At 34.1% G+C, this 22,874-nt stretch overlaps 6 protein-coding genes across 8 annotated transcripts in view; 3 read left to right on the top strand and 3 right to left on the bottom strand.

Annotated features, from left to right (window-relative positions):
* The window catches only part of Smg5 (Smg5 nonsense mediated mRNA decay factor), a 5,572-nt gene extending 4,210 nt beyond the window's left edge, over positions 1 to 1,362 (bottom strand). The window contains exons 1-3 of the mRNA XM_018544925.1: positions 1,077 to 1,362; positions 415 to 637; positions 63 to 227 (exon numbers count right to left, since the gene is read on the bottom strand). Of these exons, the coding sequence (XP_018400427.1) occupies positions 63 to 227; positions 415 to 637; positions 1,077 to 1,150 (462 nt within the window). The 5' untranslated portion in view covers positions 1,151 to 1,362. The remainder of the gene's footprint in view (positions 1 to 62; positions 228 to 414; positions 638 to 1,076) is intronic.
* Positions 1,363 to 2,126: 764 nt separating this feature from the next.
* Positions 2,127 to 3,335, top strand: LOC108777862 (uncharacterized). Its single transcript, XM_018544844.1, has 4 exons — positions 2,127 to 2,211; positions 2,608 to 2,784; positions 2,876 to 3,109; positions 3,204 to 3,335. Exons 2-4 carry the CDS (start codon positions 2,629 to 2,631, stop codon positions 3,333 to 3,335), a joined length of 522 nt encoding a protein of 173 aa, XP_018400346.1. The 5' UTR covers positions 2,127 to 2,211; positions 2,608 to 2,628.
* Positions 3,336 to 3,742: 407 nt separating this feature from the next.
* Positions 3,743 to 4,631, top strand: Dim1 (thioredoxin-like protein Dim1). Its single transcript, XM_018545081.1, has 3 exons — positions 3,743 to 3,960; positions 4,084 to 4,220; positions 4,418 to 4,631. Exons 1-3 carry the CDS (start codon positions 3,883 to 3,885, stop codon positions 4,629 to 4,631), a joined length of 429 nt encoding a protein of 142 aa, XP_018400583.1. The 5' UTR covers positions 3,743 to 3,882.
* Positions 4,632 to 5,294: 663 nt separating this feature from the next.
* Positions 5,295 to 15,496, bottom strand: LOC108777917 (Protein tyrosine phosphatase 52F). Of its 3 annotated transcripts, XM_018544916.1 has the most exons (20): positions 14,506 to 14,610; positions 14,124 to 14,408; positions 13,576 to 13,839; positions 13,044 to 13,382; positions 11,773 to 12,099; positions 11,107 to 11,454; positions 10,420 to 10,710; positions 10,106 to 10,312; positions 9,870 to 9,975; positions 8,314 to 8,540; positions 8,158 to 8,234; positions 7,817 to 7,951; positions 7,620 to 7,742; positions 7,383 to 7,531; positions 7,122 to 7,257; positions 6,798 to 6,864; positions 6,625 to 6,723; positions 5,964 to 6,041; positions 5,640 to 5,699; positions 5,295 to 5,547 (listed from the first exon to the last, which is right to left on the bottom strand). In XM_018544916.1, exons 1-20 carry the CDS (start codon positions 14,558 to 14,560, stop codon positions 5,372 to 5,374), a joined length of 3,549 nt encoding a protein of 1,182 aa, XP_018400418.1. In that variant the 5' UTR covers positions 14,561 to 14,610; the 3' UTR covers positions 5,295 to 5,371. The 3 variants fall into 3 exon arrangements, with proteins under 3 accessions (XP_018400418.1, XP_018400419.1, XP_018400416.1); XM_018544917.1 differs by lacking the exons at positions 5,295 to 5,547; positions 5,640 to 5,699; positions 5,964 to 6,041 and adding an exon at positions 6,449 to 6,484; XM_018544914.1 differs by lacking the exons at positions 5,295 to 5,547; positions 5,640 to 5,699; positions 5,964 to 6,041 and adding an exon at positions 15,139 to 15,496 and having other exon boundaries at positions 6,506 to 6,723; positions 14,506 to 14,784.
* Positions 15,497 to 18,868: 3,372 nt separating this feature from the next.
* Positions 18,869 to 21,063, bottom strand: RpL10Ab (ribosomal protein L10Ab). The gene is made up of 5 exons (XM_018544972.1): positions 20,994 to 21,063; positions 20,499 to 20,654; positions 19,706 to 19,854; positions 19,205 to 19,377; positions 18,869 to 19,113 (listed from the first exon to the last, which is right to left on the bottom strand). The coding sequence occupies exons 1-5, from the start codon at positions 20,996 to 20,998 to the stop codon at positions 18,943 to 18,945; spliced, it is 654 nt and encodes a 217-aa protein (XP_018400474.1). The 5' UTR covers positions 20,999 to 21,063; the 3' UTR covers positions 18,869 to 18,942.
* Positions 21,064 to 21,666: 603 nt separating this feature from the next.
* Positions 21,667 to 22,874, top strand: part of Mob2 (MOB kinase activator 2) — a 29,403-nt gene continuing 28,195 nt past the window's right edge. The window contains exon 1 of the mRNA XM_018545177.1: positions 21,667 to 22,233. Coding sequence (XP_018400679.1) covers positions 22,229 to 22,233 — 5 coding nt within the window. The 5' untranslated portion in view covers positions 21,667 to 22,228. The remainder of the gene's footprint in view (positions 22,234 to 22,874) is intronic.

Here is a 22,874-nt window from a genome sequence, read left to right as displayed (position 1 = left end):
TCTCTCTCTCTCTCTCTCTCTCATCAGAATAAGTTAAATTAAATATTGAAAATTTTTCTTACGTATGATGAAATACTTTCATTTTGAATAAAAGCAAAATCAACGATGCCAACAAGATCTAGATCGTATTCAGTTTGCAGTCTCATTATTAGATGATGATAATATCCCACACCTACTACCAAATGAACCGAAAGCAGCGTTTTTTCAATATCATTCCAGGTGTTACCCTAAAAAATATATATACATTATTATTTTTTATTATTTTATATTTAAAAACCTGTACATATTTATGTATATTTAAAATAAGTAAAATGTATTATATTATATGTAAAATAATGTATAAAAACTTATGAGGTTTCAGTCAAGAGATTACCGTCAGCTACAATTTTCAGTACATCACATTACAAATATTACCTTCCGTAACTTCTTGGCTGTATATACAACATCATAGAAAGCTTTTCTCCAGAGAAGTTCCTCTATTTTATGCACGTTCCCAATAGGGTCTTTTAATAACAATCTCTCGCAATAATCCTTAAGTTTCATGCGTTGAATTTTCCCAGATGGAACAAATATGTCACTTACTGTCAGAGCACGATTCTTTTGCTCGTCCAATTTCTTAACGATCTCTGTCACGCTTCTAAACAAGACAAATAATAAAATGCACATTTAAAGAATGAACCAGCATATTTTGAGTCATATGTGAAGGTCATTATCAAAGATACACATTTGACTACATGATTTTTTCATTTACCAGGTTATCTATAATACTATCATACGCAATGTTAAAATATAAATGCATTAATCAGACGTTTTTCCGGTTAAGAATGAGTCAATCATGCCTGAAACAACTCAGACTGCGCAAAATTCATCGAAAAACGTGCAAGTGAGAAACAAGCATGGCGATTGAGACAATGATGGGTTAGGTTCACGTTTCTCAAAATTTCTGCCTTTGTTTCTCCAAGATCATTATGAAAGTATCTCTTTTTTTTAACACAGTAAAGATAAAAAATAATTATACTATTTATACTTTCACGTTGGAGCATCTTATTTCTACGCAGGGAAACGGAGGGACTTACTTGTGCAGACGCCTCGTGACTTCGAGGCAGTCCGTTGATCGGGCCTCCACCGCGGCGTTATACGATCTTCTCATTTTGCGTTACTCATGACCCGCGTTCCGGCCGACTCGTCGTTACGTCGTTACTCATTGCCCCGCGGTCCCCTGGGACGCGCATCTCCTCCGAAGACTCAGAAATCTCGACATTCGTCGACACACCTCGTCGCTGCTACCTGTACAGTGTCCACCAGTGTTCACTTTCTCTTTCCGTTGCTCCAAACGTGACACCCATCCACTGACGGTTATCTACTGTCAGAGAGAAACCTGAGAGAGGACATGACGGCCTAAAACTTGTAACCGCAAAATGCTGCCACGCACTACTGCCCTCTGAAGAAGTGGATGTAAACTACATGCAAGCTCCACTATTCTGAGGATAACGCATCTACTTTTCAAGACTGATGGTAAGTAGATATTCGCGCGGTTCGTATAATCGTATTCGCGCTACATAAAATGTGGATCAGAATAAATATTCTTCTCTGCAATTATATGTATGTTTACTTACATGCGCGTGATGTTTATTATTAAGCTTAAAAGTATTAACATTAAAGTTGTATATTACCCCCATTTTTTTTTTACAAATGTGTTAAAATATATCGCGCGTGTTTATATTTTAAATAAGTTATATATACATATGTATATATGATCCCGGCAATTGATTGCTTTATTGTACTTTACTCTTGTACGCGAGTCAGCACAGCCACACTGTGGGTCGAATTTTTTGGCATAAACGGTGAATTAAAAAAGTCGAGAATAGAGCAAAAAATTAGCAAAAAGATAGCCCTTCAAGAATATGTACTTGATTTTTCATTTGCTGCTATTTTTCTGTGTGGCTGTGCCACAGCTTTTAGGTCGTCATATCCTCTCTCAGGTTTCTCTCTGGCATGAGATCATGCATGAGATTTTCTTTATTCCTGCACTAAACTGGTGCACACAAATAGTGCACTAGTTCAGAAGTGCCAACTGAAACGCACCCTCTGGTGTCATTTATCAACAGTGTCTGTTACCAGAGATTTCTCTCTGCTGTTACGTTAAACGTTTGAAATTAGAGATAAACAAGTTTAATTAGTATATATATATATATATATATACACACACAAGTAAGATTGAATAAAAAAGATTTTCTAAGAATAATATATTACACTAACATATAGAAATAAAAGATGAAATCTATATATTTTTTCGATTAAAATATTTTTTATCAGATTACGATTTGTATAATTATAAATTGAATGTATAGAAATTTGCAAAATAATACCTATATCTGTTTATGCTACTTGTACATTTTACACTAAGCATCCTCTCTTTTTTATCTTCAACACACACACACATATACTCGAATATATATATTTAACTCATTTGTGTAAAAATTTTTGGAGATTTCAAGCAATGCAAATAGCTAGACTTATGTAAAATAACAATCTGAATAATTAAGATAAGAAACATGATAAGAATCTGAAAAATAAAACGTATCAATAAATCTCTGTAAATGTTAGAGGATTTCAAGGATATCAAGCATGCATCGTAACGTTGAGATTAAAGCTGTAATTCGAGATATTGAACATACCATTTCAAAAGCTACAGAGCTAAGTGATACCGCTCAAATTGAAATCAAACAGCATGATACCTTTTTCAAGACAAAAGAAGGAAGGTTAAAATTACGAAAGTTCAAGGTTGGAGCAATTATTAAATTTTTTAATTAACGCTAAGTATAATTACATATTATTCTTTTAAAACCAAACATTTTTTTTTCTTGTCTCTTAGGATGGTACTGCAGAGTTGATTTTGTATAAAAGGCCTGATGTTTCAGGACCAAAGCTGTCTACTTATGACAAAGTATTGTTAAACTCAGATATTGTTGAGTCAATAGGACATATTTTGACTCAATCTAATGGTGTACTAGGAGTTGTTAAAAAAACGAGACTCTTATTCATTGTTGGGCAAACTCGAGTACATATTGACAAAGTCGATGGTCTGGGTAATTTTATAGAACTAGAGGTTTGTAAATTTATACTTATTATATATTATATAGCCATATTAGTAAATATTAATAAAGATATAATATATATGCAATGGTATATTAATAATACAGGTAGTGCTGAAAGAAGATCAGGATATAATAACTGGACAGAAGATTGCTGACGACCTCATGCAAGCATTATTCATAAAAAAAGATGACTTGATCGCGGAAGCATACATAGATCTGCTTAATTCCAAAACATAAGTATCATTTGTTTTGCTGTTTATATATATATATACTTTGTATTTCTATATAGATGTAAAAAATAATAAACAATTGTTTTATATACATTTCATGGTATAAACCTATATCTACCTTTGACAATAAATTATGTGTGCCTCACATAATAATAAAACAGTTTTTCTCATTTTTCTGAAAATTAGGCACATCATATATTAAAATAGTTGCATTTTACTTTTAAATATCTGTTCTTTATACTTGCACTTGAAATAAATTAATTGTTGTATAATTGGATTTTTGTTTGGGAAGAAATAGAAAACAAAAATTTAAAGTACAGAAAGAGCTAAGGAAGAAATTTCTGGAACATTGAAAAGAAAAAGAGCGCGAAATATGAGTGCTAAAGTGCAAGTAGAGCGAACAGATCTTGGCGTCGTTGTAACGGTAGTGACAGTACCGATAGTACGTTTCCTAACCTTAAACGGTTTAAATAATATTCTGTAATTACCTTAATTCAAGGGAAACTGTGTGTGCATCGTTGTAATCGCAAAATTCGTATTTCACACATCTCAAAATGTCTTACATGCTATCGCATTTGGAAAACGGCTATCAAGTTGATCAAGCCATTCTATCGGAAGAAGACAGAGTTGTAGTCAGTTTATTTCGACATGTTTTACTCAGTTTTACTTTATCTGTTATAGATAAACATTAAGTCAGTTACAATAAAATCATTTTCAGTTAGAAGTCATGCGTCGAAAATATTGTTTCTTTCTAGGTTATTCGCTTTGGACATGATTGGGATCCGATGTGTATGAAAATGGATGAGGTACTTTATAATATTGCAGAAAAAGTCAAGAACTTTGCCGTTATTTATTTAGTAGATATCACAAAAGTGCCAGATTTTAATAAAATGTAAGTAGGAATTTACATTGTAAGTTCATATATTGCATCAATAATTAATTAATGATTTAATTAATTCCTCAAAGAACAAATTAAATCAATCACTTTAATTAAGACTGATCATTGAAATATATTTTGATGGTATGATATCTTAATAATAACGTATATATAAATATATAATATATATATGTATTATATACTCTTTACAGGTATGAACTGTACGACCCATGTACAGTAATGTTCTTCTTTAGGAATAAACACATCATGATAGATTTAGGTACCGGAAACAATAACAAAATAAATTGGACACTGGAGGACAAACAGGAAATGATTGATATTATTGAAACAGTTTACAGAGGTGCGAGGAAAGGTCGTGGTTTAGTTGTCTCTCCTAAAGATTATTCCACTAAATATCGATATTAATATATCTATAAAATAAATAGATGTTTTTGTATTTTGAAGTTAGATATTAACACTATATTTATTTCAAGGAAATACATTACATGAAAGAAATCAGATGAATTTGATTTTGAATGGATAATTGTAAGCTTTGTTGTAATTTATATTATGCATATCTTAAAAATAAATGTAGGTTAAAATAAGCATAAAGTACAAAATGCGTAAATTATATGAATAAATGTACATATGATACTTTTTAATAATACATATATTTTAAGCATTTTATAAAATGTCTTATTTACTAATCTTTACTTATTTATGGTTTATATTTTTATGTACTTTCTAGTTATAATACTCATGTCTGTTACTTAAAATGTTTTCTAGTTGGACTAGTTTCCTTAAGGCATGTATTAGGTAATAATACTGATAAGGATATTCAGTATCACATAATGTATTCTGGCATTTGATGTGTTTATATATATTGAAATGCTCACATATAGAACTGCAATTATTTATAAAAATAATACGTAAAGTAAGAGTACAATATCAATTCTATCTTAAGATTTCTATCTTATATTCTGTCAACGTAATTATATTTACATGTAATTACAGTGTATACTTTGATCCAACATCTAAGTATTCACTGATCAATTTAACACATGAATAATTGTAAACAATTCAGTCGTCTCTTACATAGCTGCAAAATAGATAGATTTAGTAAATCACTGTTAAAATAATGAATAATTTGTACAATGTAAATTTTATTAAACACGTAGATAAATTTTACTATCTGTTCCGTCTTCTACGTTATCACAAAGTACATCAGTTAATCTTGAATAAGTTACTAATGGAATACTCTCCTGTGTTGAACTTTCTCTATTTTTTAGCTTGTACGAATCCCTCAGTGGTTTAAAAATACAATTCAGAGTACGGGATTTTTCTGAAAAATAACATCTGTTAATATTGTCCTTGTAATGAAAATTATATATATATATGTATATGTATAACATTATACTGATATCTTTCACTGACCTATAGGTATGTGATGAGTTTTTGTATTTATGGCATTCATTGATTTGCATTGCCTCAGATCTTAAAATAAAATTATGGGATAAAATCTATTACATTATACATAATAAATGATTTTTTAAAAAAGTAACGGAAAAGTAACGAAAAGTTATTTTTCAAGTAACGGTAACTGTAACGAGTTACTTTTAAAAAGCGATAACTGTAACTGTAACTAGTTACATTTTTTACTCGGTAACGAGTAACTGTAACTAGTTACTTTTAAAAAGTAACTTTCCATTCCCTGTATTTAATATAATTTAGATTCATGAGATCTTATTTCAATCTTACCGCTATTTGTTATGCTTGAAGAGGACCGAGAAAAGAGAGTGTGGATTGAGTCCAGAGATATGGAGTTATGTTTTTTTACTGGAATAATTATGCAGTATGTTAGAATGATACTTAGGCAAAGATATAAACAATTGTGCAATACAGAATTGATTCAAAGAAGCAGTTCGATTATAGATTATGAAATATTAAAAAAACACTAAAATAATACAATTTTGATTTTCAACATAATGTAAAAAATAATCACTAGCTTGAAATACATTTTATTCGTTCCATATTGCATTATATCCAATTCATAGCAAGCATGTGTCAGCTGCAAAATTATTCTCAAACCATACATAAAGAAGCAATGGATGTTATATGTTTAGCTCAGATAATATTAAATAACTAAATAGTAATAGATATACGAAATATATACGTATAATTAAAGCAAAAGAGGAAAATGCAAAGCGGAAAAAGATAACGCGATCCAAGCATTTTGTTCCTACCTCATCACGTATTAAATAGTTGGAGAGACTCTCATTCTGTAGTACAAAATAGATTAGTGTTATTTCTATCGTGCTTTCTTTAATACTATTAATAATACCATAAGAGTAAAGAAAATATCTAGTTTGCTACAGAGCATAAAGTACGTATACATATATATTAAATATATAGTACATACAAATTTCAAGATTGTTGACTAGAGTTGTGTCTGAATTTGTTGTATCTTTGGCTTTTTTAGGAGTGTTCTCATATATTGGCTCAACTGGTGGTGGTTTGTCTATAAGAATACAAGGTAATATAAGTTTTTTTTAAAGAAATATATGTACCAAACATATTGTAAAGGATACTTACAAGTTTTTAAGAAATAAGGATTCTTGAGTACTTGTTTTATACAATTATATATATAAGCGTATTGACTCTGAAAAAGTAAATATGTTCTTTTTACATTATATGAGTTTATATACAAATACTAATATGCACAATATTTTTAAATTGATAAAAAAGACAAATATGTAACACGGACTCAATAAAATGTCATTAATTATTTTTTTTAGTAAAAATATCGATTTTTCGTAACTTCTTAAATTTTAATATTCAATATTTTATCTAACCGAAATATAAATTACACAATATTTTTTTTACTAGTTTAGTATTATTTAACTATGAATCACTTACTTCTCTTTGTACCATATTTATTCTATGATGTCGCAATCTATACACAGTTCCAAATACATCTAATTTTCTATTATCTCTAATTTGTTGTAGAAGAATATCTATCGCTATTAATGTTCCTGTTCTACCAATTCCTGCACTGTAAAAAAAAATGATATTTTTTATTATTACATAATAAATTATTACATAATAAATATGAAATGAACGCTATGATTGAAACCGTAAAATGCAAAACAGCTGTATTCGAAGAAAATTTGTTCGTACCTGCAATGAACAACAACGGAACCTTTATTAGCGATAATATTACGGCGCATTATTTGGCAAAAATTGATCATTGGATCGAAATCTTCTGGAACATCATGATCGGGCCAGTCTTTAAAATGCAAGTGAATAATATTTCTTTTCTTATTGTCCTGTAATTATATTTATAACTTTTACAGATGTTTTTTCATAAAAAAATTCTATAAATATGTACTATTCATTATATTAAAAAAACGATACCTTTTGTAATACAAGTGTTCTTTGGGTATGTGTTCTGAAGTCTAATTCACTTGTACATCGTATTATCATGTCTTCGTATCGAAAAGTTTCTCCTGTTGTCGGATAGTATTGATGACATTTCTCCTGAAAAGCGAATTAATAATGTATGATAAATGGCATCAACATTATGCTAATTATTATCGATAATTGTAATTTACTTTGCCCTTCTCGACCAACTGTGTCAGCATAATTATAATATTAACGTTATACTGATTGATCATCCTCCAAAAATCGTATGTAGTTTCCTCTTTCGGACCTTGACAAGCTATATATTCATCTTCTCCTGTATATCCCTGATGCAAAATAAATTTACATTTTTCATTTGTATAGGATATTCAGTAATCGAGGAGTATTTCGCGAAGTAATTTTTCTCATTAAAAATTAAAATTTCTCCTCTAACGTAATTCGTGAAAGAACATCTTTCTTCTTAATTAATTGCAATTTAAAGTTATGTTTTCATTAATAATACACATGTGTGTATGTAAATAAATAAATTTACCCTTATGAATGATGCATTGATATAATCCGTATTAGGGTCGTTATCTATTACATCCAGTTTTACTCTTGAGAAATCATCTGAAAGTATGAATCATATATAATAGTTGATACAAGTTGTAATGTATGCGCGAGTGAATTGCAAGACAAATGTTTGTACAGGGCAAAATGTCGGAGTAGCGATTTTTCTTTCGGTTAGCTTGCAAACAGGCTGAATTTGTAGGCATCTGCAAATCGACGCTGAGTGTCTGAAGCAGCCGAAATTCATTGCTCAATTTCCCAGGATTGTCTACCAATTGCTGACAATGGCTCATGAATTTTCTTCTGGTGAACGGCGCGGGTACAGGCGAGCCGGGCATGTCAGAGTGAAGAAATCTTCGCAATACTCTGAAATAGAAGAGATTGCGACGAACGTGATTTATTCTATAAAGCGCACAAAGCAAGATCTATTAGTTATCTTATCGTGCGTATTTATTTAATCAATAAATACGCGATGAAAAAATAATAAGGATAAGATACGTCTGAAAAAATATGCGTGCGTGCGTGCGTGCGTGTGTGTGTGTACACGTTTAAAAAATTTTCTCGTTTCTCTTTTAAACACATTTAAGGACAAGTTTTATGTTAAAATCAAAATTTTGTTAAGCGAAGTATTAACCGCGCGCGGTTTCTTTCCTTCTCTTTTTGCTATCTTTCAAGTAGCTTCATTATTTCGGTCTCGTTGAATACACAATCACGTTATGTTAATTTGACAAAAGCTGTCTATTGAAAAAAAAAGAAGACTTTTGTGTAATCTATATACATATATCACAATAAATTTATATATGTAAAGTAATGAAGATTAGAAAATCGATCTCTAAATGGATTTCTGTTAACGCATTTGACGAACGCGCTGACGAAGTAACGAAGAGAATCGTAAAAGTGCGCAATAGCGTCAGCGTTTCGTGTATACGCATGTCTTGCCTTCGCCGGTATCGCGTAGGTAGCTCATTCACAGTAGGGGAATAACGAAAACTTACGCAATAAACATATACGCGTCTGACTAGAAACGGACTCAAGGACTCGATTTTCTCTCAAAGATCAGAGTCATAGCCGAATCTCTCGTCAATCTCGTCGGCGTTGTTTCTACTATTGTCTCACTCGTATCTCGCGCACGCTCGAAAACGCATTACCGAAGATAATTTCAAAATATACACTCGCGACTCTCTTTTTCAGAGCTCAGCACGCGGTAGTTCGACGGCGTTTAAACCTCATCGAGCACCGAGCCCGTAATGTACTGTATATTTTAGCGTGCGATAGACGCGCGTGCATCGCGTGACCTTGCTCACGCGCTTTAGCTATAGTTCTCTCTTCTGAGTCATACAATAAATATCGATCATTGTTCATAAACGCGCGTGCATCACCTGTCCTGTATATATTTCAAGTTTACGCATCGCCGTGACGTGATTTCGGTGGATCCGAATATAATATTGCAGCTACTCGAACATTTTTTCTTTTTTTTTCTTTTTTTTTTTTTTTTTCAGAAACTATATAGGAATCTATAATCTTATTATAGTTTGCTGTTATGCGATGGAACGAGATAACTCCGATTATCTTCGATCGACATCGTCACGTTTAATCAAAAAGATACAAAAACTTATGTCGGTATGCGTTAATAGCTCCTTGTTTTTATCTGTCATATGTATATATGTGAGTTATAATAATGAAATCTTGTCTTACATGTACGGCGAGCATTTTCGTACAAGCAACATCATCGTCACCACTATTCCCATGGAAAGAATGCCGAAGACAGCTCCGATAACGAGCGCGATATTGAGTTCTGCGTCTGGTGTGTTGCAAAAAAAAAAAAGAAAGGGGAACGGATGAAATATATGTGTGTTTTTCGTATTTCCGTTACGTAAGATGTTTGTATTAGTTGGATTATTTGCTGGCCGATAATTGCAACATATACTTACTTGTTTTTATCATAAATATCTCAGAATCGGTGTAACCACCGTCAGTAAATGCCCTCATTCTGACGTGATACCACGTATCCGGATTAAGAGGCCCGTTGCAGTATACCCGCTCATCCATATTAGACGAGATCTCCTTGCAATTAACATCCTCCCCGATCGTATACTTGACGGCTTTTATGTGCGGCCCGTAATCAGCAATGTAGTTCGCTAAACAGAGTCAAGTATTTAATAATGTATGCGCAGGCGAGGTTTCGAGTTTCATATATCGTTTTGTAAACAATCGTCCTGCATCTATCTATGGGTATATCACCTACGATAAGGATTCCAATGTGGCCATGTCGCTTGATACGTAATTGAGAAATCGTTCATCGTCGCTTCCTCCCAGGAGGGCGCATTAGGCCAATTATTGCTCTTCAGGTCGAATCTCGTGTTTGCTCGTATATTATTGTGTCCCATCTTCGCCACCATGATCGCATAGAACTTGATCTCGCCGCTGGTATTGGGGAATAGGGGTAGCAAAATTGCAGCGGTCGTTGTGGTTTTGCGCGCCTTGTATGGGTCCAGAGTGATCGATTTGATCATTTCATCCGTAGGCTGTGACGGTACTATGATAGGAAAAACAACTCTTAATTGTGGAATCGCAGAAAGATTGAAGGAAACGTAATTATTTATTTTTTATCACAGGGCCACTTCTTTTCAACTTAGGTACATGGAGAACACGATGATAGTGATAACATAATGTGTTAGAGTTTGCTTTTAGAACAAAATGATCACGAATTTTACAAGTCGTGAATTTTATTTATAAAAGTATATTTCAATATATGTATTATACACATTAAATATTATATATTTAAACTATTCAAGCGTTTTTTATATTTCTCAATGCATAAAGTTATAAATGGAATTCTGTCTCGAATTTTGATATAAGTCTAAAAAAAGCTTAATATATTAAAGAAGAGAGATTATTATGATAATATTGATATTCACATTAATATACTTACTACCGGCAGGATACAGCACGTTTTGACTAATCGGCCATCCGAGTGTGTCAACGTTTCTAACTTTGGTGGATATTGTAAAATTATAATTATACTCTCCTTTCAACTCGTTGAGATTTATCGAGCACATGTAATCGTTGAGAATATAATCCGTGCATTCGTATTTCTCGGAAATAAAATGAGGTGGATATTCATGTCTAGTACCAACGCCTGATACATTAAAGAATTCGAGTTCACCGTTTAATGAACACGGTAAACCCCATGTTAGAATTGTATCTAACACATTTGTGTCATTTGAATTTTCTTTGATCGTAATAGATGAGAAATTGAATTTTGAGATTGTCCCTGGAACTGCATAATAATAATCATAATATTTAATAGTAAAAATATATATTCAAGAAAGGGGAAAAGATTATAGATAGATATATGTTATCAGTTATAGTTGATAAATGGTCTTTGTAATTATATAAATATTTTACTAATGATAATGCCAATTATTTATCAAAGCATACTCATTTAGTTCAAATTATTTGTATCAAAATTTTATTCGCGAAGAAATATTAATAGATATTATTATATGTACAGAAACAGCTTAATATTTCAAATAATTATTTAGAAATAATCTTGCGTTATAATATGAAATAAAGAAATAAAAAGTGAAAAATATACCTCCGCTATCGCTTGCAAACATGTAGGGATCACTATTGTTGCTCCATCCTTCCCCTGTTTTCGCTCTTATACGTATTTTATAATGCGTGAATGCTTTTGCTTCAAGATAATCGTATTCAAACACGCTTCCACTTACATTAAATTTTTTAGAACGATCCATATCTTGTTCCTCGCGAGGGCACCAATTTGGAATCGAATATAATGGTTTCCAATAGATTACGATTTCAAATTCTTCTAAATAACCGGGCAAATAATCCGGTTCTTTCCACGATAACGAGAATTGCGAGTCGGTGATATTTTTGACAGAAAACTCAGGTGGAGATGATACTAAAATAACACAAAATATTAATTGAAACGAATAATCTTTAAATTATATAATCAATATTATTAAACGTAGTCTGCAATATTAATGCAATAGAAGGTGGTATCGAACAGTGGGTGGAATTAGATAAAAATTGTTGAAAATTACATTTTAGTGAACTTATGCGTGCAACATATATTCCAAATCCACATGAGAATAGAGATTTCTTCATATTGAAGATAGACAGTGTTGTTTGTGCATTTTTCTGTGCAGCTGCTATTTATAAAGTACTTCGACACGATTAATGATTTAACTTCATCAACCAGTCACATAATTAAATATAAATCGAATTTCATTTTTAATTCACCAATGTGAATATTATTAATTATTCTTTAAACTATGCGTTTAAAATCTCTTATTTTATAGTTATTTATCGTTTCGGATATTTAAACGTTGTTTTTTCGTTGCGTCATTGGTATCGAACAATGAGTCGACAGATGGTATCTTAAAGTAGTCAACTAGACTTCCCTTCTGGCTGTATTTTATTCTATCGGTAAATATCGGGAAAATATACAAGGTAATTGACAAGGAGAGAGTATATATAGCTATTAAGAAATATTATAGCTATTAAGATAATAAGAAATAAGGAATAAATGATAATAGAGAGAGATGAGTAAACAATATTCTGAATAGTAGGTATATTAGGAGATAGAGATTAGTTGATAAAATTACAGATAATAGTGGAATAAAAAAATATGTTTAAATATTTCTGTTCAATATCACCTTCCAGTTAACAAAATAAACAAGAAAATGCAATGACATTTAAAAATCTTGAATATTTTTGTTTAAAAAAAGAATACTATTAAAAGAGGGCGTTTTGATGTTAGAATAATGTTTCATATTACATACATAATACGAAAAATTAAATTAATTAAATTATAATATTAATGAAAAAAAAAAGTGCTTGTACCATCCTGCAACGTTGTGGCATTGACTCCAACACTTAAATCACTGTATCCTGCAATATTAACGGTATGTGCCCAGCAAATGTAACTTGTAAAGGGACTTAGCCCTTCTACGGTTGTGTTTAGTACGAAAACAGACTCTGCAGCAATATCGGGATCTATATTCATCGGGGATACGCGATTCTCGGGCTCGTAGCCTTTCCCTCTTTTCTCTGTGTAATTGCATATAGTTATTATAGACGATAGCTGGCACTCATTATTCTCTTTCTGGATGGTCCAAATCATCGACAGACTTCTAACACTTGGCGGTATACCTGGAGTATGCAAAAGTGGTGGATTCGTTCCTGAAATATTGAAGAAAATTTTTTCATAGTGTTCTATATTCTCTTTGAAACGAGCGAACGCTGAATTAATATTGGTTTTTATATACCAAATGCGATATATTATATGTATATGGAGACAAAACAATTAGCGAAAAAGAAATATATGGAGCTAAAACAATTAGTAAAAGTAAGTATATGAGTTAATTGTGCTTACTATACGGAAGCGTGGTAGCGCTCTTGTCTATCGTGTTTCCTTCTACGTCATCTTCATTTACAGCGTTGATAAATATTTGATACATCTTGCAAGCGTGCAAATGCGGAATTACCACACTTGTGTTCGTAGTATTGGTGGTATAGTTGAAATCCGTAGTTATGTAATAATGCTTCAGACAGAACGTGCCAGACTCCGGAGGCTCCCATTTAACGGTCAGCGAAAAATTGCCGGGTATTATATGAAGGGACTGCGGTGCCGACAATTCTGCAAATTGTCTATACGTTAGACAAATTTACCGAAGATCGAGACCGATTGTCTTGGAATTGGTGGAAAGTGAGCATATAAATGAAGCACACTCCCTACTGTGACCAAACTTTAATTTAAGACTTATTCGCGAAGAGCTGTCGAGCGGTGAAACTTAACAAAGTACCTCTCAACTTTGCAGGAACAAATTAACCGCGAATTCCACAGACACATTTTAGGTCTCCTTCGCTATATATACTGTCTCTCTTCACTTCTCCACCAATTCTAAAACGGCTTAAACTTACTCGGCGAGGCTGTCTTCCCGGTCTTGTTTACGCCACAGGACTCCACGGATAGCGTCACCGTTTTGACGGTAAAGTAATACTCCGTGCATGGCTCGAGATCGTTGGCAGTGTAATTCGTGACAAAGGCTGTGGTCTTGTTGCAGGATTTTCCATCGCACTGGGTAATCGAGTAGTTGGATATGCATTTCTCGTGAATTGCAGGCGCCTGCCAAGTCAGTTGAATAACGTTGACACTGATGGTGCGTGTGCTTAGGGAGATTACTTCCGCGTCCCAAAATTCCGGAGCTGAAGAGAATCAGCGCGATACTCGTTAATTTCTCATTTTGACGGATCTTTAGTTTCGATAAAATTAAACATTATTATAAGCAAATTGAACACTCACTGGCCGTTGTAGCTGACAGAACGACTCCTTTAGAGCTCCCGTGTGGGGTGATCATTTTCACTTTAAATTCATATTGCGTGCATGACTCCAGATCGGTAGCGTTATGCCAGCTATTGGTCTCATTTGTCTGCGTGCAATTTTTTTTATCGTCGCATATCTCGATGGAATATAATGTCGGGGAGTTTATTGTCACCTCACACGGAGACTTCCATGAGAAAACGATCCATTCAGTGCTTATTTCATCCGTCTTTAAATCAACTACCTCATCCTTTGCATCAACTGAGAACAAAATTGCAAGACACGAATGCACAGAACGTTTCAAGATAAAACACGCCGCAAAGAATAATCGCTAATGATCTTCCGAACAATTCAGTGATAATTATAAATGAAATTTAAATTGCGCGATGAGAATAAATAAAATAAGAGAAAGATTCTTATCTTCGGTAGACTCAAAGCAGATCTCGGTGCGCGTTAATTCATATGCAAAATTAATGATCAATGTATGATATATTATTTATAGCTGCAGTTTATGACTGCGTTTCAGGAAAAATTTGGCATGTATGTGATAATTGTAACTTCATTACAAGTAACGATAGTTACTTCCATTTCTTGAAATATGATTAATTCACTTACCGTTTGCATACGTCAGATTGCAGATCTCCGTACTGATTGTGCTATCGATAGAAATTACATTGTTAGGCACAGTAACGGGTCTCGTGATATGATCGACAGTGGATGATGAGGACTTATCGGTGACCGTCTTCAGGGGTTCCTCCGTGGATTCGTAAGAAGTCGTGTCGTCGTCTGTGATCTTCACGAAAGTATTCGTTGTAGATTCAGCATCGTAAAGGTTTGTCGATCCGAAATTATAATCCAATTCCGTCGACTTGGCGATTGTTGTCTCACTCGACGTAAATGTGTCATTGTTGCATGGCACACAGAGGAAGTGAAGAGTGAGAATAAGTAGTATCAAGTGTCTTTCAAGGAACATGTTCTAATGAACGCTGCAAACAAAGCAAAGCCGATCGCACGTCCCAATTGTTGCGAAATATCATAACTTATACGTCTTACTTAATGCACAGAGAACCAGAAATCAGGAACAAAATCGGTATAGTCTCGCTAAATAAAAAAATTCATCACGTTCATTACATTCGCGTTATTCGCTGAAGTAACGGAATTCTTAGAATTTATAATTTAACTATTTAATTACGCTACATTAATTATACAAATATCGTATTAATATTTTGGTAATATGAAACGTATTACTATTTCAACATCTAAACGTTTTACATGACTCGGAGCACATTTTCTCTTGCAGCAAGTCACAATGCAATGTTTTCAAGTACCATCAATGACGCAAGAGCTAAAGATTTCTATTAAAATAAAGCGCATCCTCAGTTAACACAGAGCGGAAATGATTTGGAAAGCCTTGATTTGCACAGCGGTCATATCTCTATTTCCTTTCACGCCCGTCCGAAGGATCGTGTATACGTGCGTCATTATTCAAGGATGTATCTTGGTTTTTCCTCGAAACTCTCGTAAAAGAAAAAGGATATTTTCACACTAGCAAGCGGAAGTTTATTTCCGTTAAATTTGAATTTAAAGTATAAGATGTATAATTGAAGACGCATAATTAAAAATTGCAAACCGTAATTTCGGGGAAAAAAATAAAAATCAGACCGACGTCAATTAGATGTCGATCCGCATTTTTATTTTTCTCTGGAAATAAACGACTCGCTCCGAGAAATATTGACTTCGAATCGAATTAATAATTTGCCATTACTTTAATTTTATCACTTATCAATTATATATTATGTACATCAATAATAATAGATGTCATCGATGTATTTATGTACGAGATAATTTGCAGTATATACATATATTAACACTATTAATCGAGAGCGGAAATTACCGCGGAAAATTCACGAAGCATCACATCCCTTTTGTCTTCGATCAACACCGCTGGATTATATGGGAACAACACTTGATCGCTACTGATTACGAATCGATAATTTATCGATAATACTGTGCGCGATACTGCGTGTATCAAGTCGCGGGTCTCTCGGTGACTGTTTGAATTGAAGAACGTCAGTACTCATTCGCGTTGTCTGCGCTTTCGATAATCATTGCCCAACTCAACCGCGCTCTCGTTGACAGCCTTCCGCCCGGTTGGCTGCTTGTCGCCGCTCTGGTAGTTGATATCACTGATAACCAGCTAGAGTCCACTCGTCCGAGAAGAGTGCACTCTTTTGCGGCCACTTTATTAATCAAATACAAGCGCCGGCCCGTCCGTCCGACCCCTACGGCACGTTCAATTTTTTACACTCTCTCTCCGCACCGTCCACGGGGAAGGCTGACGGGCGATCGCTGATTTTTCACATCTCGCGCTGATAGTCCCGCTTTCCGATATTGCTGTCTAAATCCGCAAAATTTCTAACGTCGAGTCATACGTCTTTTTCAAGTCGAGAAACGGGAGACTTACGTTTCTTCCACTCCCTATCATCTAAATAATTTTTTCGCGATCAAACGAATCAAGGAAATCTTTTCAGAAAATAATTATTTTATCTAAAGAATATTAGTTTTTTTTTTTACAAATGTAATTTTTCCCCCTTTACTGCAATCACATTATGATTCGAGAAATTTGAATTTTTCTCTTTTTCGTGAATTATAATTGATACTTTGTAACTGATTCGGTTATTAATTTCATTCACCTTTTTTTTTTAATTTTTTACATTAATCTAATAATTTGTAAAATATAATTAAACATAACTCAAAGTTATGTATATATGTGCTTATCGCATTTTACGGAAGCTGACAATTTTATCAGAAATAAAAATCAGGTCTGCGTATCAGCAAATCGTTTCTACGAGTATTATCATTACTTATCAATTACATACTTATCTCTTTTTCTATTTCTATTTTTTTTGTTTTTTTTAACATTGTTATTTTCAAAACACGTTTCGAAAATAATATAATCAATGTTAAAATTGTAAGATACGTTTATCTTTGAAGATTATAAATTAAAATTTTATTATACTCCTATAATTTAATAATTAAAACAAAATCTTTTATCTTCGACCGTTAATGTAAATACTATACTGAATCTCTTGTCAACACATAAACGGGTCATTTTTTATCTCATCCGAAATATAAATAATAAATCCAAATAACAAATCCTTAAAATATTTTATATATCAATTATATGTATTTAGAGTGTATAAGCTCAAGAATATTTTTGATATAAAGTATTCCAAATAATTAGATAATATCAATATCTCAAAGCATCCATACTATCTTTGACTCTCGAAATTTCGAAGCACATGGCATTCATCATCATTAACAAACTTACCCAAATACTTTACTCCATCGATGTTCGTCCAGAAATCCTACGAATTAAGCGACAAATTAAGAAATGCGTGTAGCCGTCAGAAGAATTTCGCAAGGATCGCAAGCGTAAAAGTATGAAAAGAAGGAGTAAAAGACTAAACACTGCAGGTCCTCGGCTTCATTGGCATCTGCTTACGAAGCGGAACTCGAAACCATGTGCCTCTTCAAAGCACAGCGACCGCCACCGGACTGCCCCCACAAAGATCGTTGGAAATAGCGTGGCTGTGGTGTGTCTGTTCGAGCTTAGTAGACCTCGGTAGGACCCACGCACACACATATGTACGACCACACACAAACGCGATCCCTAAAGAAGCATCCATGAACCGGATCCAGAGTCCGGCTACATCCTTTATCGCCTATTGTCGCGTGACACGTAGACCCTTACCTATCACATACTTCTCCCGAGGGATTTTAACAAATCCGAGCAGGTACTCCAGACAACCCGCATATTTGAAAGAAATCGTTTAAACCTGTCCGTGTAATAAAACGATAAGAGCGAAAAATTGAATATCTTAAATTATTCTAAAATATATCAAAATATTGTAAGATACGTTTACAATAAACTAAATCACTGTAATTATTATAATTATTAAAATCATTATAATTACTTTATAATTACATTATAAAATTATTATAATTACTAAAATCACTATAATTATTATAAATTTCTCTATCCGTTTTTTTATATGAATTATTAAGTTAAGATTTCACTTCAAAACATAAAAGCTGGTTACTATATAAAAAACTAATATATTTTTAAAATTATTTTAGAATTGTTTTATAATATTACGATACTTTCTGTCATTTATTCGATAAAACTTTATCGATACGTTTCTTATGCGTCGCTAAGATTATACAAATAGTTAAATTATTAAAATTCTAAGAATTTGAATTAATTTATAGCATCGCTGTGACAGCATTTGAAATATTGAAGAATATTTATTGCGAATGTGATGAAAGATGAAAACAGAATAAATTTATCAATTTGAATTATTTTTCAGTTTTATTGCAATGAATAATACATTTGAAATGAGTCGTACCAAGTGTAACTTAGTACAGTCTCTGTGGTGGTCCCATAGTAGACTTAATGTGAAGCGAACGCACGTTCTGCCAGTGTTTCTTTAACAAAGAAACAAGGAAGTTTATTGAGAGATGGACATTTTGCACCAACTCTTCAGGTGTCATTTCAACGTGTCCAACTGCTACTGACAGACACAACACCTGTAGAACAAAAGTAGTAAGTCATTACAAAAGATACAAAGTTTTATACAGAAGAAAAAATTCAAATAGAAAACTATTGAGTATAACATACCTTTTTCATTTGGAATTTAATGGTGGCCTTGACTTCATCAATTTTGCCGACCATCGATTCTTGATGAGACAACAGTCCAGGAAATTTACCGGCTTTATTTAAACCAGGACCGAGAAGACGAGGAATTTGTTTGATTAACGACTCGCTAGCTAAGAACGCATCATATTTCTTTGCTGTAAAAAATATGAATATATAAAAAACACCATTTAATTTTAATCTTCGATAAACACCATAACTCACATATTACAACTTATATTTATAGCTTTTTCAATTTTTAGGAAACAAAGATTTTTGTAACAGATTTTTATTTAATAAGATATATGTATCAACACGGATTGAGATGCAATGATACGATTCACATTACTCTCACCTAGTGAAGAATTTTAATCTCCTTCCTCTTGACAACCACCATTGTTTGAATATTAAGCAATGATGGTGCTTTTGAGAAGGTAAAATGCAATTGTTTCACATCAAAACACATGCAAAAATATGTCAACATACCAAGCTTCTTGACGAGCTTTTTATTCTTGTTAAGTTTCTTCAGCGCCTCTGCATCCATATATGGAATATTATTAGCCTTAGCTTCATCACAGTGCTGTTGGTCACCAAGAACACATACTTGCATTTTTGGTCTAGGGATATTCTTTAATCTAACATAAGAAAAATCAATAGTGATCAACATTTAAATAAATGTACTTATGTTTCAAGACTTTAATATGATTATGTGTATATATGGGGTCTCTGCAATATTTATTTTTATTGCAAAATTATATTATTAGAATAACAAACTTTTATTCATACATACAATTATACAAAAAAAAAAAAAAATAGCAATATCTAGAGTCCCAATGTTCTCAGAAATTTAAATGTTTTACTACACAAATTCTTCAGATAATACATGCAATAAATAAAACATCACAGAACTCTGGCGACTCGATAAATATTAATTGTAAGACATTAGATATACATACAAAAACTATTTGTTACATATGTTAATTGAAATTAAGATAAAATTTATATTTAAAAAAAAATTTTCATTTTAAATATTCTGTATTCTATCTCTTCCTTTACTAAAGGTGACGTTATAGGAATAACTTACCAACAGGATAATAATCCTATATAATTTAAATAACGGTATAAATACCTCCCCAATTAATTTAAGACCCTGGGTACAGGTCCGCCAGATAAAATCTAGCTCCCTGACATTACATATGAGGCAATTTTTATATTCTTAATGAAGAATAAAATATATATTAAGATTTAAAAAATGCCTCAAAGTCAGGTGAAAACATACTTCACGGTGCCTGAGAAACGCTTGTCCTTCTGTGGATCATAATTCTTCAAACCAATCTGCAGTTCTATGGTTTCCAAGAAGTTCCTTTTCTTATCTTGCGAATTTTGGAGCACAGCATTTACGCACTCGTAAAGAGTGTCACGGGAGACCTTCGATCTGCAATCAGAATGAAATGCACGTGCAATATTTTTCTGCCAACTCGGAAATTTTTTCGAACGAAAAACTTGATAATTTTGGCAATTTCTTATTATATATAAAATCTTCAAAAAATTTCGCTGTATTTATTCTCACATCAGAATAAAACGTTTACAGCTTTTATGCTTTCAATGCGACATGTGTCGTGATTAACGGTTGTATCGATACTTTCATTACATTAAAAAATATTCCAAAAATAATATATCCTCGTTAATAATTGTAGTTCAATACATTTATTCGTAGCAAAATGTCAAGATTTACGCATGCGATCGCAATTATTTGATACGATTGTATACTCACGTCATTTTGATGGAGGACGAGAAGGACGCAACTAATCTCCTTAAAGACTGATACCGGAAAGAAATGGAGAACGTGAAGGTGACTGGTGAAGTGCGCGCGCAGACAGGAAATGCATCATTTCATTCTCCTATTGATAGATGGCAGTTTAACGGCAAATGTGATTAGGGTCCCTAGAATCACACATGCGTGTTTTTTAAATGATCTCTAGAATCCCTAGATAACTCTATGGATGGATCAACTAAATATCATTAGCGCCTCTATGTGTATAAAACGTGAACTACATAGACCTTTCCACGAGAAACAACCAATAGGTAATATATATATTCATTGTTGTTATAAGCTTGAACTGTACTATAAATTTCTATTTTGCTTATATATCCTTATTTATAAAAAATATATGTTATATATGTATTAAAGTCAGAAAACTTAAATGCTTCTTTCTCTGTATTATCCAATAATAATTTACAAATTTTGTATTGTTTATAAATATATTATCTATGTATTAGATGACAAAAAACTCAAAAGTCCTTTTTATTAGAAAGAACGGGGCGCGAGAAATCGCGGGTACCGGCCGTGCTTGGCAAGTGCTGTCATCTACGGTCGACCGAGAAAGCGCGGCATTGGCCGAGCGGAGGCGCGCGCGTCCACGTCAGACGATCAGCTGTGCGCGTCGCGGGGTTTCGATTATCTCGCGCGTCGCAGAGGGGCGATCGTGTGTGCCGTTGTGGAGTGATTCTCGTGCGTCTCTTCGCGTCGCGTGATACCAGGCTAGCTGGCGTAGCTAGCCTAGCAGCGAAGCTCTCGGGGTTGATCGTCGACGAGGGCGAGCGGGGCGATCACGACGTTGACGAACGGCAGGCGATCGCGGACGAATCGGCCGCGGTATGTGCCTCGGTGGCCAACGGGGCATGACGGGAACAGGTGACAATAGAGCCGCGCCATGTTAGATTTCACGAGATCGCGAAACGCGCGCCGCCGCCGCCGCTGCTGCTGCCGCCGCCGCCGCTGCCGCCGATGCTGCTGCTGCCGTTGCTGCCGCTAGCTGCCTACTACCGCCTGACTACTACCGTGGTGCTGATACTGTGGAGAAAGAGTGAGAGAAAGGGAAGGAGGAGATTTACACTTTGTTTTCCCGTCTATCGCGCGCGCTGCTTTCCTCACGACGGTGATCCACACGAAAATCATCCAAGCTGGATAGGTTACCCGAGTATCTCCGCGATACCGTGGACTGGTTTATGGGGTAAGTCCTCTTGTCTTTCTCTCTCTCTCTCTCTCTCTCTCTTTCTCTTTCTTTCTCTCTCTTTCTTCTCTCACTCTTCTCTCGTTCTCTTTCGCGACACGAATAAAATAAAAGGCTCCGTTGCACTTTCCCCCCCCCCCCCCCCCCTCGTCATCATGCCGCGCGCTGTCCGACCTGTACGCGACCTCGTGTACTCCGCTTCTTCGGCGCGGCGTGAGGTTAACCTCCAACCTGAGTTAACAGTTAACCTGTGTCCGTGAACGAGGGGAACGAGCGCTCGCGCCGTCTCACTCGCGCGATTATCCGCGCGCCCGGCTCGCCTTTTCCCCGCGAGGAGAAAGTAAACCGCGGCAAGAGAGTCCGTCGATCGCCATGCGCGACCATCTCCGTGGTTTTTCGGTGCGTCGCACCTCGAAACGTCTTCGTCATCGTCAGTCGAGGTGACGCGTGTGTTGTCGGAGCTGCTACGGGGCGCCGAAAAACTATACGCGCGCGTCCAGCTATTCCCCTATCTTGGATTGAAGCCGACTTTTTCTCGAACCGTCAAATTCGATCTGGATCCCGTTCTTGCGTTTTAATATCGGATTACCGCGATCATTTGGCGCGATTAAGAATTATTTTGGAACTTTAGAACAAATGTT

This window comes from Cyphomyrmex costatus, unplaced genomic scaffold (genome assembly GCF_001594065.2).
Source record: "Cyphomyrmex costatus isolate MS0001 unplaced genomic scaffold, Ccosl1.0 scaffold474, whole genome shotgun sequence".
Classification (NCBI taxonomy): Eukaryota; Metazoa; Arthropoda; class Insecta; order Hymenoptera; family Formicidae; genus Cyphomyrmex; species Cyphomyrmex costatus.
Note: the sequence above shows the minus strand (reverse complement) of the source record. Positions and strands in the feature narration are given on the sequence as shown.

Bases quoted from the DNA above. Each gene is read 5' to 3' on its own strand.
- LOC108777862 (XM_018544844.1), top strand. From the start codon at position 2,629: ATGCATCGTAACGTTGAGATTAAAGCTGTAATTCGAGATATTGAACAT. The intron at 2,785-2,875 runs GTTGGAGCAATT...CTTGTCTCTTAG, and splicing joins TAAAATTACGAAAGTTCAAG to GATGGTACTGCAGAGTTGAT. The intron at 3,110-3,203 runs GTTTGTAAATTT...TTAATAATACAG, and splicing joins GTAATTTTATAGAACTAGAG to GTAGTGCTGAAAGAAGATCA.
- Dim1 (XM_018545081.1), top strand. From the start codon at position 3,883: ATGTCTTACATGCTATCGCATTTGGAAAACGGCTATCAAGTTGATCAA. The intron at 3,961-4,083 runs GTCAGTTTATTT...GTTTCTTTCTAG, and splicing joins CGGAAGAAGACAGAGTTGTA to GTTATTCGCTTTGGACATGA. The intron at 4,221-4,417 runs GTAAGTAGGAAT...TACTCTTTACAG, and splicing joins GTGCCAGATTTTAATAAAAT to GTATGAACTGTACGACCCAT.
- LOC108777917 (XM_018544914.1), bottom strand. From the start codon at position 15,496: ATGTTCCTTGAAAGACACTTGATACTACTTATTCTCACTCTTCACTTC. The intron at 10,313-10,419 runs GTAGGTGATATA...GACTCTGTTTAG, and splicing joins GCCACATTGGAATCCTTATC to CGAACTACATTGCTGATTAC. The intron at 9,976-10,105 runs GTAAGTATATGT...GCAACACACCAG, and splicing joins GATATTTATGATAAAAACAA to ACGCAGAACTCAATATCGCG.
- RpL10Ab (XM_018544972.1), bottom strand. The intron at 19,855-20,498 runs GTATGTTTTCAC...TTCTTATGTTAG, and splicing joins CGTTTCTCAGGCACCGTGAA to ATTAAAGAATATCCCTAGAC. The intron at 19,114-19,204 runs GTATGTTATACT...TTTGTTCTACAG, and splicing joins TTAAATTCCAAATGAAAAAG to GTGTTGTGTCTGTCAGTAGC.